Here is a 14,876-nt window from a genome sequence, read left to right on the forward strand (position 1 = left end):
GACTCTGAATCTGATTACAATGAATCTAGTGACTATAGTGAAGTAGCTATGAAGATGACCTTGAATCTGATTATGGTGGCTCTAACAGTAGTGGTAGTAGCAGTGAATGTGATGATGTAGTACTTGAGAGTCACCATGGTTATGAGCATGGACATGGATATGGCTACAATGATGATCTACTTGAGTATCACAATGGTTATTTGTAATGACCCGCCTCGTCGCTACGGTATCCACACTCTAATATTCGATAATTTCAATTTTTATAAAAGGAACTCCCTTAATTTTTTATTATGAAAATAGAAGTGATTTTATCACAACATAAATTCATCCAACAACACGCCATTACTTAAGTGAATATGCATAATTACATAGAAACAATAATTCGGTACATGTCATACACATAACGAAAATTAAATATGTTCATATATATATATATATATATATATATATATATATATATATATATATATATATATATATATATATATATATATATATATATAAAATTAAAATTCCAGTTTTACATCTTTAACTCAACAAAATAAAACTTAAAAACCAACTACGGAGGAGTTGATTACAAAACACAACTCTCTCCCAAAATAACACCAACGTCATCACGTCGGCTCGGCGGCTCCTCACCAGAATCTTACTCTCTGCACCCTGCCACTGTCATTCTGCTCCCACGAACAAGGTTCGTGATCATCACAGGTATCAACCACACGATACAAAATTGCAAGGGTGAGTTCATTATAAAAAGAACCAATACCAATTCCAAATAACCACAATTAGCAAAGAACATAGGCAAACATGATGAGCATACACAACAATCATTATTCAACACTCCTATCCAACAAATATTCATCATCCATCCATGGACCTAATCAAGACTGCACAGAATGATGCATGCACCTGACTCAACACTCAGATGCAATGTGGTACGTACCAACAACAACCATACCTCAGGAAATAGCCTAAGCGTGTCCACACGACACTCTCACTTAGAGAACTGTGTTGAGTTTGTCGAGACCACCCGGTTGTGCACGTAACAGCCCCCCTCCCATAGGTGATCAGCCTGGGAGCCCAAAGGTGTTCCCTACCAGGTGACAAGCCCCCTAGTACAAAGTACACTTGGCCACAATTACTCTATTTCCTGTGTTGTATGAGCTATGATCACAGCCAAAAGTAAGTGCCAAAGACCATGGACCAATTAAAGCGCCTAAGCACCCCCTCAGAAATGCTTAGGTTCTCTAACCACGCAAGTTACCCACGTCTGGGTCATTCGACAAGGTCAGTGCACTCTACCCCCCATGACATACACTCCATACGACGTATGTTCGTGACCAAAAGCTAGTGCCAAAGACCCTGGAAGGTCAGTGCACAGTGCCCCCCACGAACATACACAACATGCACATGCCAATGCATTTCCAACATCAATCAACATTCCATTTCCATGTCATTCACAACATAAATATCATCTCATCTCAATGACGTTATCAACAACAACAACAACCTCATTTCATATTCACATATTCATGAATAATAACAATTCATGTTGACATGGTCTTTATTAACAACGTCATCTCAAATCAATATCATCATAATTATCATTATCATCACATATCAATTAAAATCCTCAATAACAACATCAACAACAATTCAAACAAACACGACAATATCATTTCCACACGCACGGTCTTCAAACAACACATTTCAAACAACCAAAACAATATCATTCATCACAATACATATATATATATATATATATATATATATATATATATATATATATATATATATATATATATATATATATATATATATATATATATATATATCGCATCCCATTAGTTAAAACGTAATTTTCTTTGAAGAAAAATCAGCATGCAACAGGGACAGGCAGATATCCTCATAGCTAGGTTCCCTGACCCTAACTATGGTGTTAAAACGGTAAATTTTATAATAAACTCCCCTTACCTATCGTGTGCTACCCCACGGATTCCTCGTCGCGTCACTTGAAGATTCCTTTTTGTCCTTGCTCGTCGATTCCACACAAGCCTCTACCGTGCCAAAACGAAGGAGACTTAGTATGGATTTCAGAAAACAAAGCTAGTAACAGTGCTCTAGGTCAAACACCCACATCACTACATGAAAGAGCTGAGAGCATTTTGGGTTTTACAAAGGAACTTCATTTGAAAATTCCGACCACGCTAATGTGACCGGGGTTCAGTGTAGGTTACGAAAATAACATGCATTTCATGAAAGGATAACGTTTACAAAGTCTCTTTTTTAAGGTTTTTCAAAAGAAGCATAAGACATGCAATGGTGATTCCAAAGGCAGAAAAGATGCAAAGACAAGATGAAACTAACAAGAAACAAGCATAGAACCATGGTTACCTCAAAAGAAAACGAAAGGTCAGATTAGGGTTTTCGTTCTTTACCGAAACCGCAAGCCAAGTTGGAAGATTCCGCTTCGGTTGAAGGGTTTCTCTCGGTGTGGGTTTTCAATGGAGAACAATGATGGTTTGTGGTGGCTAATGGTGGCTGTGGGTGATGGAGAAAGTTCTTGGAACTTTAGAAATGGCTTTGGAAGAAAGAAAGAAGAAGAAATGACGTTTTTCCTAAGCTACACGAAAGCAAAGGCTAAAATGCTTAAATAAGAGATGCTCTCGGGAACGGAAGCTTCTATCACACTCCAGACATCTTCTCAAAGATCCCAACGGTAAGATCATGGACAATTGTCTTGTAAAGTTGCAAACAAAATTTCGAGAAGATCCAACGGTTAACAAAGTCTGGGCAGCGTTTTTACCGAGGCAGCTGCATGTAGTTTTCTCCAGAAGCTTCATTAAGAGGCTTCCTCCAGAAGCTTCATTAAGAGGCTTCTAGCACACTCCAGACAACTTCTCAAAGATCTCAACGGTCAGATCATGGAAAAGTGTCTTGTGAAGTTGCAGACCAAATTTAGAGAAGATCTAACGTTTAACGAAGGCTGGGCAGCGTTTTTACCGAGGAAATTTCATGTAGCTTTCTCTAGAAGCTTCATTAAGAGGCTTCCTCCAAAAGCTTCCTCGTGGCTTCTTTGAGAAGCTTTCTCAAGAGGCTTCTTTGAGAAGCTAGATCCTTATCTATCTACACCCCTCTATTAACTAAATTAACTTCCTGAAAAATAATTACGGATGAAAATAACGCAACAAATAATCAAATATCAAACATAATTACTAATAATATATATATATATATATATATCAGGGTGTTACATTATTGGTCTGGCCATGACTACTATAGTAGTGACATTGAATGTGGCTACAACTGTCCATATGAGTTTGAATCTGATTATGGCTATAGTGAATATGGATATGAAGATGACCTTTGTGGCTGGGATGGCAGCCATGATGATTAAGATCTTCCACTACATTTAAGTTAAGGTGGGGATTCTCTTGAGTTCAATAATATCCAGAGTTAAGTGATTTGTTGTTGTTATTTCTATGTGATTATCTCACAGTTGAACTGGTGGTCTTATTTTCTTTTCGACTTTGGACAAAATGTGCTATCTTTTGTCATTAAAATTTACTCTGGCCTTCGATTTAGCCTTGCATTTTCTATTCAAGCTCAGGGTTAACATTTGTTATAGTCATTTCTTGTTTGGTTATGATATTTCTTTTATGCTCTTTGCATGTGTATTGTGGTTGTGGAACATAGTAGGGAAGATCTTTGTTGTGTCACACCTTAGATGGAGAAGTTATGCGTGTTAACTAATTAATAATGCTGTTTTTTGAGTTTTAGACGAGTGGTTTGCTAGTTATGTAAGCTATATGCATATGGAATTATAAACCATTTAAAAAATAATTATGGTAGGCCTATGTTAACCACTTTGAATTGGACTAGTGTTCATTTTGGTGTACATGTTTGTTTCTTTTAAATATTAAGCTTGGTTATGTTTATGTTTAATGCTTAAATCATGGAACTTGCATAGCATTTTGAAACTGATTGATATCAAACAAAGTTCAAGACAGAATATGGAAGCTTACAACGAATTCTTTCATGTTTGAGGGTAGGATAGTAATTAGATTGGCTTGATTGTTATGTTTGTGATTTTTAAAGTGCAAATGTAAGACCCATATAAGAAGGCTTAAGAAACATACCACTATACTCTAAGAAATCTGCCAATTTTTCTTTAGTTTCTATTTCTGAGCATTTTTTCACTATAGTTATTTGTCTTTTCTATTATGACTTATATTATTTTGTTTCTTCTATATGAGGTTATTGTGAACAAGGAATGGAGAGGAAGAATTGCATTCTTACAAAGCAAGAAAAAAAGTTGATTATTCTAAAATTGTTTGATTATGTTGTTTGTTTTGGAACATCTAATTTGCAAAATAATTTGTGAATTATTGAGTATTATAAGTAAAGTGACATCAATGTTGATGATATGTGATTTTTGGTCTTATGTATGGATTGAAGTATTTTCTTCTCTCACGAACAATGAAATTAATATTAATATTTGAATTTTGTATGAGATAATTATCCTTAAATTACGTAATTGTTTAATTTTAATATGTTTTTTAAAATTATTGTGAGACTAGGTAATTGGATTTTTTTAACAAGAACAAGAAATTACATATCATTCATCTTTAATTTTGCAGTATTGTTTAATCTAAGTAGTTTTTTTGTGTGTTACTACAAGAACATTGTGTAAGATTCAAAATTGTTTAGCATTAAAATTATTTTAACTATTTAATTATTAAATATTAAAAAAATTGATTATTAAATATTGTATAACATTAAATTTATTTTGGATATTTAACTATTTAAAAAATGACTCATATTCATTTTCATTCAATATTAAAATTTTAATTTTTAAATAAATATTTAAAAATGAAAATTTGAATTTTATTAAAATTGAATTACTTTATCCAAACAAGGAAATTAAAATACAAGAAATTGAATCACCTCATCCAAACAAAATATTTATAAAATGAAAAGAATTTAAATTAAGACAATCGAAATGTTGTGTAATTGAATTTCCTAGAAATTTTTAAATTCCCTATCCAAACACATGGTTAGAGAAGTTAAAAATGTCTCCTAAGAATCAACATTGTATCAAAATCTGTGATACAACCTACAAGTTTTTAAGAAGAAAAGAGGAAATAAAAGAGAATAAGATGTTACTTAATTAGATTCACAATATGAACAAGTGGTGCAAATAAAAAACAATGAATTGAAGAGACAAAATGAAAAGGAATAAGGAAGTCATCTAATTTGATTTACAACACACAATGTGTGAATGGTACAAAGAAAGAAACAATAGATTGTTTTTAGAAAGAATGCTGAAATCAAATATTAGTTGTATTTACATAGCTAAATCTTCTCCACCAGTTAAAAAAAAGTTGTACCTTCTCCATAATAGAGATGCTTCTATATAGAAATAATCTAATTTATATTGGAAATTGATATTTTAAAATATTATACAGTATGACAAAATCAATTTAGATAAAAAAAATGATAGCATAATAGAAATGCACGAAACGCAATTTATTATGTTAAATTTATTACGCTATCACAATTTCTTATGTTAAATTTGATATATTATAACTTTGTAATAACATGTATATTAATTTTAGTCTGATTTTTTTATTATATCTCTATCTTTCAATCAAATATTTATTTAATATACTTCTTTTAACATATACGCAAAGTTTTTTATTTCATTTTTACATATATTCAATCTTCTATTCTAAATGAAATGAGATGAGTTATTTTCTGTAAAAAAAAATATCTTTAATTTTATCATACTCTTAAAAAATAATTAACATATTATTGATATTTTTCAATTTCAGGAAAAATAATTAACTTGTGTGCAAGGTAATTATAAAATTAAATATAAAAATCAAACTTAACTCCCAACAATTTATTCGGTTGAAATTCCATTTTGTTCTCACAAATATATAACCATTTGATTATAAATAAATTTAAAAATGAACAATTAATTTCTTAGAAAAGTTGAATTTAAAATTTAATATTATTGATATATCTTACTCAATTAAGTCTAATATATATAGAGAGAGAAGTAAACCAGTTTTGTTTGATTGGACCGGTTATCCCAAAATGGGCCCCGTATTGGATTTGGGCCATGGGTAGCAGCAGCAACTGTTATAAATAACCCCTTCCGGCACCTTCACCGGCTTTTGAGCACCCAGACTGGGCGGTGAGGACTTGCGAACACTCACTCGCCACTGCTCACGAAACGTCGAAACCCTAAAACCTCGATTTTTCCCAATCCATTCCACACACAATATGGCTTCAGGTACGCGCTTGTTGTTATTGTTGTTGTTGATTATGCATTTGGTGTTACGATGATGAAACTAATTGTTTGATTGATTGTGTAGATGCTGACATGGAGGACTATGGCTTCGAGTACTCTGATGAGGAGCAAGAAGAGCAAGACGTTGATATCGAGAATCAATATTACAATTCAAAAGGTTCTGTTCTGCTTTTTACTGTTGTTGTTTGGCGTTGCTGAATTAGGAATTGAAGCCAGAAACTTGTTTTGCGGTTGATCATTATCACTGTATCAGTGTGTCGTTAATTTTGCTTAAATGTAAATCGGTTTTATTGTTCTGTTTTCACTTTTGTCACTGTTCAATTTTACAATTTGAAAGGCTCTTTTTGTTGTTGTTAATACTACTACTACTATTGTTATTACTTATGAATTAGGAATAAATTGCTTAGTTAGTTTTTGGAGTTGTATTGCAATTGTTGTCTGTTTACAATGTCATTGATTAATTAAAGCTATTACAATTTTCAGCTTCATGTGTTGAAAATCTTAAATCAGAGTTCACTTGTACGTTTGCTGTGTGAATTCTCTTGTTGGTTTTGAAATGTGGATTTAGTTCCTGTTTGGATAAAATTCTCTGTAAGCACTTGTATGGTATGTTGTGTTTGTTTGTTTGGTCCTCATGGAAATTAAGGAACCTGTAACTTGTGAGATTTATTGTGGCCTGTTTCTGGTTCCTGGTAAGATTAATCAACTTTTCATTTGAATTTCTCAGGATGATATTGTTGTGTTTGTGTGTAGGTATGGTTGAAAGTGATCCCGAAGGTGCGCTTGCTGGTTTTGCTCAGGTAGTGCAAATGGAACAAGAAAAAGCAGAATGGTAAGAACTCTATTCTGAGTGCTGCATCGTGGAGGTGAAGTCATAAAGAAATTTCTTGTTATACCGTAATTCATTGCAAAATTCCGTATCTATCACTACTTGTCTTTTAGCTTTACTTTTATTTATTTTTCTAAATAATGTTTTTCTTTCCTTTTGCTTTACAATCTAACATGATTGCATTTAGCAAAGAACTATTATGAATGAAATTTCCCAAATACATACACCAAATAGGTTTCGTCTGATATATATCAGCTTTTAAATTGTCAACACCTTTATAACTGATTTACCTTACTCTTATGGTTTAAATAGTTAATTGTGCATTTTTAATACTCTTTATATAAAATATAACATGGTAGATAGCGATGTTTTTTGATAAATGCATCTAGTTTTTAAGTCGTTATTTATTTTTTATTTAATTTGTGTTTCCCACATTCTCTATAAAGGCTTGTAATTGCTGTCATAAGCTTCTACAATCATCCTCATTCAGTATTTACCTTCATCATACTGGCTTACCAAATGTGTCTGTGTTTCTTGTACTCTACATATACCACATAGTAATACTTGTTTGAGAATCTTACTAGTGTAAGAAACTATTACATTTTGCACTTAATTTTCATTCTGTATTTTATCAGGGGATTTAAAGCTCTAAAACAGACTGTCAAGCTACATTATCGACTGGGAAGGCATAAAGAGATGATGAAAGCCTATAGGGAGATGCTGACATATATTAAGTCAGCAGTGACTCGTAACTATAGTGAAAAATGCATAAACAGCATTATGGACTATGTCTCGGGTTCAGCAAGCCAGAACTTTGGCCTTCTCCAGGAATTCTACCAGACTACTCTGAGGTCACTTGAAGAAGCAAAGAATGAGGTTAGTTCATCGGACATTTCTTTGGTGCATCTTATTTCATTTCTCTCATTTATATGATCTTATATATTTTTTTTGTATTTCACTGACTATGCAGAGATTGTGGTTTAAGACAAATCTGAAGCTTTGCAAGATATATTTTGATATTGGTGAATATGGGCGCATGAGTAAGGTGATTTTGCTTTTTGCATGCAACTTTTTGTTCAACTTAATTTGGGTGCCTTTGTATGTTTTTATTGGCATATAGTATTTACCATTTAATAATTTGATAGGATGGGCCTTGAGAGGCCCAATTAGGTGGTTTATGAATTAAATATCTTAGATGTTATCCTTTTTATTATTTTTATTTAGTTTAGTTTATATTCCCTAAAATACTAGATGTTGACACATGTATGGTTGTCATTCATTAGGTTTCCTATTTAATGTATGGTTTGCAAGGTATTGAGCATGAATGGAATATATGAACAACGGTGGCGTTCCGTGGGAATCTTCGTGCAACAAGTTTTCTGCACTTGCCTCATTCAGCCCAAGCAACAAAACCATGTCATCCCCCATGTACTTAGCTGAGATATCCACCCCATAGTCCCACCTCAATTCGTCTTCCACCTTATCAAACTTCGCCGGGTTCGACAACCTCCCTACCCACGCGTCTTTCAGCCACTTCAACATCTCGTCGGAGGGCTCAAGGTATACGGAAGATGACCCCCCTTCTCTGCTCTTTGCTGTATTTCTTTTCCCTGCTACCACCTCCACGTAAGTTGATTTATTTGCTCCTTCGCCTCTCTGTTTTTGGCTCCATGCTTCAGTTATCTTCACCTGTTGCTGCTCTTGCCGTTTAGCCCCTTGACTTCTATTTCCTCCGTTCCTCCTCCCAAATCGCGGGAGATTGACATATAGCTTCAGTCCTCCGACCACTATACTGTCCAGTTGCCTCTCCAGCCGGTATTCGTCTTTTACGTCTTTGTAGCGTACAAAACCGTACCTTCTACCATTCTCATTGGTTTGCTTAGAGATGTACACCTCTCTGACGTCTCCCCACCTCTTAAAATGTTGCCACAAAACCTTCTCATTGATGTCATCGGCAAATCGTGTGAAGTAATAGGATGTTATCCCTCTTTGATCTCGCCAGTTTGTCTGATTTCTGTGGTTATGTTGTCCATCCCTCATCCTAGTGCTTATCTGTTGAGGGCCCGCTTGGAATCTCTCTCTGTGTCTGACACTCTCCCATCCCCTGTTTCTCTCTCCTCTCTCTCCTCTCATTCTCTCACTTAAAGAATACTGCATCACAACCTTGAGAACAAGGTTGTATCTGAAGAGGGTGGCAATGATAGGATGGGCCTTGAGAGGCCCAATTAGGTGATCTATGAATTAAATATCTTAGATATTATCCTTTTATTATGTCTATTTAGTTTTATTTTATATTCCCTAAAATACTAGATGTTGACTCTTGTATGGTTGTCATTCATTAGGTTTCCTATTTAATGTATGGTTTGTAAGGTATTGAGCATGAATGAAAAATATGAATGTTTATCTTTTAGCTTTTCTTTGTGGTTTTAATGGTAGATTTTAGGAGTAGTGTAAAATAGAGCTCTTTGAGCCTATCATAATTTAAATATTTTGTTGGGCCCTGCCAGATCTTGAAGGAACTTCACAAATCCTGTCAAAAAGAAGATGGCACAGATGACCATAAGAAAGGAACCCAACTTTTGGAGGTATATGCTGTAGAGATTCAAATGTACACTGAGACCAAGAACAACAAAAAACTTAAGGTCAGGATTTGTTTTATAGAAGAAATTCTTGTTCTTGCATGATTTAAGTAGTTAAGTAATTATGTCTTTTCAAATTCTTTTATTGTGTTTGCCTGCAATTTATCATTGAACCCACATGCAGAATTTTTAAATAATAATTTTTTATTTTAGTTTGTTGAGGACACTAACTGCATCTATCTGTTTGATTCTAAAAAATTAAATTGTTTGTTTCAATTGCATGACTTTATAGTATATTAAAAATACTGAATATATTTATAAATGTAAATATTATCAGTTCATTTTGTAGAAGGGTGGCCGATCATCTAGATACTTTTATAACTTCAAAATACCGAATAGGCTGAGATTTACCAAAAAATAATCATTTTGGGAGGAGTTTACAATTTGTTATTTGTTGGAAAAACTGATACTCAAGCATATTACAGAACTCTTAAGTTAGTAATTGAGTTATCAGTTCCTTTAAAACAAATTGAGCTATCAGTCACGATCTAAGAGACATCTAATGATTCTTATCTCTACTAACAAAATTCATTATTCAATAAAAAATGTTTTTCTTAACCATTTACCTTTTAGAAAAGACAAAAATGGGATACGAAGAGTGAAAATTTTTAAACAAACTTAAAATATTCTTCATGCAGTGTCTAGTCTCTAAAAATCCAGTAAAACAAAACCCTACATTCCATTTTATTTTTTGTTAAATAAATGAAGAATAATTAAATCATGTCAATACAATATCTTTCAAGTTTTGGTGAAATACATTACACTGACTACTCCTCTAGCTTTGGCTATTCACCAAACTAATGGCCCCTTTTAATTTTTTTTCCCGTACATAGACACCCCTTATGTAGAGTCTCATGTAAAAGTTTGTTTACTGGTATTTATCAGTGTCCATTATATTAAATGCAGCAACTTTACCAGAAAGCACTCACTATTAAGTCAGCAATTCCCCATCCAAGGATAATGGGAATAATCCATGAATGTGGCGGGAAAATGCATATGGCTGAGCGCCAGTGGGCAGATGCAGCTACTGATTTCTTTGATGCTTTCAAGAATTATGATGAAGCTGGTAGTCAGAGACGTATCCAATGTTTGAAGTAGGTGAAGCAGCATTCTTTTTACTATCTGTATATAGCAATAACTTTATATTTCACTTCAGCATATAAAACAATGTAATTAACCACAATAACTATTTTGAGCTATGTTTTGCATTAAACTTTATAATATACTTGGCATTATAACCCATCTTATTTTCAAGTTCAACATTTTTGCCTGACAGCTCCTGTATTAGATATGTATGTGCTCAGCTATTCTCAATGAATATTAAAATCTGAATCCCTTACAATATCATGATTCAAAATAAACCATTGAATAATATCACTCACATATCGTCATTTAAGTAGGAATTGTTTGGGTTCTCAGTAGGATTTATAAACATGCATGGTTAAGCATTTGTTTGCTTTTGACATCTTGTACAATAATTGTTATTTATGAGTCAGATACCTTGTTCTTGCCAACATGTTGATGGAGTCTGAAGTAAATCCATTTGATGGACAGGAAGCTAAGCCGTAAGTCCTCTGTATTTTGTTTTTAATATATTTTACTCAATTTTCATTTCTCTGATTCTGTTCTTTATCCACTGAGGTGAGGATGATATACCTTCACTTCTTTCTGTTCTCACCTTGCATATATTCTATACTGCAGATACAAGAATGACCCCGAAATTTTGGTAATGACAAACTTAATAGCAGCTTATCAACGGAATGAAATATCGGAATTCGAGAAAATCCTGAAGGTACTTTTATTGAATCTGCCATGAGATTATGCTATGCACTAGTTTGGCTTTAAAGTATTCATCCTCTTTTTTCTATTTAATACTTTATTTTAAATGAATATTGCATAATGTACTTTCCAGAGTAACAGAAGAACCATCATGGATGATCCATTTATCAGAAATTACATTGAGGATCTGCTAAAGAATATTAGAACCCAAGTCTTGCTGAAGCTTATCAAACCATATACAAGGATCAGGATCCCTTTTATATCTAAAGTAATTATGTTCCCACTGCCATCGAACAAATTAAAGGAATACCCAAGAAAAAATTGTAGAGCTTAAGTTGATGTTACTTTTTCATTTGATAATAAGATTTATTTGTTAAATTGAATAGATACTTATGGTTAATCTAATACTCTTTATATAACACAAAACCCATCAATTTGCAGGAACTTAATGTTCCTGAGCATGATGTTGAGCAGCTATTGGTGTCACTGATTTTGGATAATAGAATCCAAGGGCATATTGATCAAGTGAACCGGTTCTTAGAACGCTCTGATAGGTCTTGCCGTTATATTTTGATTTGTTAAATTAAATTCGTCATATTCATCTTTCTTTTATATAAAACATAATATTTACTAACATATTCACGGTCCAGGTCGAAAGGAATGAAGAAGTACACTGCAGTTGACAAATGGAACACGCAGCTTAAATCTCTTTATCAAACTATTAACAACAGAGTTTCTTAAAACGTGTATCGTGGAAGTGTTATATTTCTTGTTTTCCCCAGCTTGCAGTTTTGTCATGTGAATTATTGTAAGCTTCAATGGTGAGGGAGATGATGGGAGCGTATTACCAGTTTACCACTATAGAGGAATTCAGGTCAAACCAACTTGTGATTCATGTTTTATATTATAGGAAAGTATAATTGTTTTGAAACATTCATGATTCAATTTTTTGGAGCCAATACATGTCTGTATATCTGCATATTACTTAAAGCGCGCGACTCTGATAACAACAATGTATTTGGAATTTGGGAAGTTGCACTAAATTGAGTTTTTTTATTTTTTATTTTATATATATATATATATATATATATATATATATATATATATATATATATATCGCAAAATATTATGCTTTTACTTTTGATTTCATGTTTTAAAAATATTTCAAACTGGTCTTTATAAGGTTCCTGTGTTGGTAATCTGTTTGTATCACCGTTAGGTGCACCCGTGATGCTACTACGTATGCACTTAATTGTAATTATGAAATGAGGACTTTTTGGAAAAGACAAGAAAAATATGGAACACTATTTCTTCAAAAATTATGTATTTCAAAGTATAACTAAATAAGATTGTTACTAACACAGGTTCATGATTGGTACATAATTTTGTTCTTTAAGCATGTGATTATGGATTCAATTTGATAGTTCATAAAAAATAAATTAAATAAGGTTTTTGAAATAAATCCAGAAGGAAGATACAAGTGATAGAGCAAAGTGTGGAATTGAAGAAGTTAAACAAGATGAAATAGAAGAAAAAGAAGACGATGATGAGGAAATATGCCCTGGCCAATTTTTTACTTTAGTTTTTGGATGAGAAATTAATCACTATAACATCATTACATATATAAAAATATTTAATTTTTTACGTTGAAGATGTGGATTTTATTTAAAAAAAAAATAGATAATGAGGTGGTTAGGGACCTCCTCAATCCAGTTTGTATCTAAAAACGAAAAAGACAAGCTAGCTAACATGTGAGTAGTTTTGTTCCCTTGTCTTCTTGTAAAATTTAGCTTAAGTTTGAAAAGATATTTCAATTAGTTTTTCTTACTAGCTGAAAATTTTCATTTGGTTGTTCAGCAAATAAGCTTTTTTTTTGTAGTTTTTAACATTTTTTAAAACATTACTTGAAGTAGTGATTTTTAAAATACTAACTTCTAGCTTTTATATATTTTTTCTTTTTATCCTTAATATATTTATTAATTTTTTTTGTTTATCTTTTTTAAATAAATCAAAATTTATTATTTTTTAGTCATTTTATATTTTTCAGTTACTTCAACAGTTATTTTATACTAAACACTTGAAATTTAACATGTTAACTTTTCAGTTTTCAACTACGAACTAACTTTTCAGCTAATTTTATCGAACATAGTCTAGTCTTTTGATATCTTCAACTAAGATGTGAAATAAGCTTTTTCCCATTGTGTTCTTCTAGTTCCATGCTTGATAGAGTACTAGGCAATCCGTCTCATAAACTACTCCATGGATGCACAAATCACCCACGATGATTGAGGTCCATCTTAAAGTAAATGTTTTTGCCTCTCTAGCACTCAACCATGGTTTTAAAAAATAGTTCACGACTTTGATTTGGGCCGTAATATCAAGGGTTTTTAACTATCTGCAAACATAATTTTGACTACATCGACCACATTTGTATGCGATTTGTCGTGATATCAACAAACTCAACGAAATCGCAATGTGACTATGATTGATATTTAAAACCTTGGACTCAACTATATGTCCATAAATTTTGTGACAATTGCAATTACTTGACCTTTATAGTTGTGAATGATCATTCCCAACCCTGTGCCAATGTTCTTCTTAATTGTTGCATCAAAATTCACATAATAGCTTCTCTCTTTTGGTGGCTTCCATAAAATAGCATCATGGGGTTCCTAATTAGTTAAGGCACTTCCAATCTTCACTTCTCTCATATTAGAGAACATCTTCTGAATTATCTAATTACACTCCAGCCTCCTATTTTGAAACATGAATTGATTTTTTGTCAAACCAAATTGCCTAGCATAAAGTACATATCACCAACAACGGTTAACATAGCAACATGTGTTTCTTAATCAAGTGGTTTACGGTTCGAATTCTGACCTAGTGGAGATGCAAACCAGGTTCGTTGAGACTAAGGACATTTAATTCTTTTTTCAAACATTGGCTAAGCGGAACTATCTCTTGATCTCTTCACTACTTATAACAAATTATAAAATTATCAAAAATAATTTTCTTTTTTTTTCCTTTTTCTTCTTTCTAAAATACACTCCAATGGTGTTAGGAATGACAAATAATTGTAGACTCAATGAGTACTTAAAAATATTTGAAATAGGAAAAACCGCCCCCAAAATATATAGTTGGAATTAAGAATTAAAAAATTAAACCACTATCACAACCTACCCTTTAGCGGGAGGGCGACGCGAGGCTCACGGGTGCGTCTCCTAAGGAAGGAAAACGCGTGGAGTCGCCACCAACGTTTATTTGAGGAAAACGTTAAAAAAACCCAAAAAGCGGTATACGAATCTTAAGA

At 32.8% G+C, this 14,876-nt stretch overlaps 1 protein-coding gene across 2 annotated transcripts; it reads left to right on the forward strand.

Annotated features, from left to right (window-relative positions):
- The first annotated feature begins 6,145 nt into the window (after window positions 1-6,145).
- Window positions 6,146-12,616, forward strand: LOC114400771 (COP9 signalosome complex subunit 2-like). 2 transcript variants are annotated; one of them, XM_028363400.1, is made up of 12 exons: window positions 6,146-6,301; window positions 6,384-6,476; window positions 7,073-7,151; window positions 7,784-8,024; window positions 8,119-8,193; window positions 9,656-9,790; window positions 10,694-10,881; window positions 11,284-11,352; window positions 11,489-11,579; window positions 11,700-11,834; window positions 12,008-12,120; window positions 12,217-12,616. In XM_028363400.1, exons 1-12 carry the CDS (start codon window positions 6,292-6,294, stop codon window positions 12,305-12,307), a joined length of 1,320 nt encoding a protein of 439 aa, XP_028219201.1. In that variant the 5' UTR covers window positions 6,146-6,291; the 3' UTR covers window positions 12,308-12,616. The 2 variants fall into 2 exon arrangements, with proteins under 2 accessions (XP_028219201.1, XP_028219202.1); XM_028363401.1 differs by lacking the exon at window positions 11,700-11,834.
- Window positions 12,617-14,876: the final 2,260 nt, after the last annotated feature.

Source organism: Glycine soja, chromosome 19, assembly GCF_004193775.1.
Source record: "Glycine soja cultivar W05 chromosome 19, ASM419377v2, whole genome shotgun sequence".
Lineage (NCBI taxonomy): Eukaryota > Viridiplantae > Streptophyta > Magnoliopsida > Fabales > Fabaceae > Glycine > Glycine soja.

Excerpts from the sequence above, each read along its gene's own strand:
- LOC114400771 (XM_028363400.1), top strand. Across the intron at positions 9,791-10,693 it reads AGAACAACAAAAAACTTAAG|CAACTTTACCAGAAAGCACT; the intron begins GTCAGGATTTGT and ends TATTAAATGCAG. Across the intron at positions 12,121-12,216 it reads TTCTTAGAACGCTCTGATAG|GTCGAAAGGAATGAAGAAGT; the intron begins GTCTTGCCGTTA and ends TTCACGGTCCAG.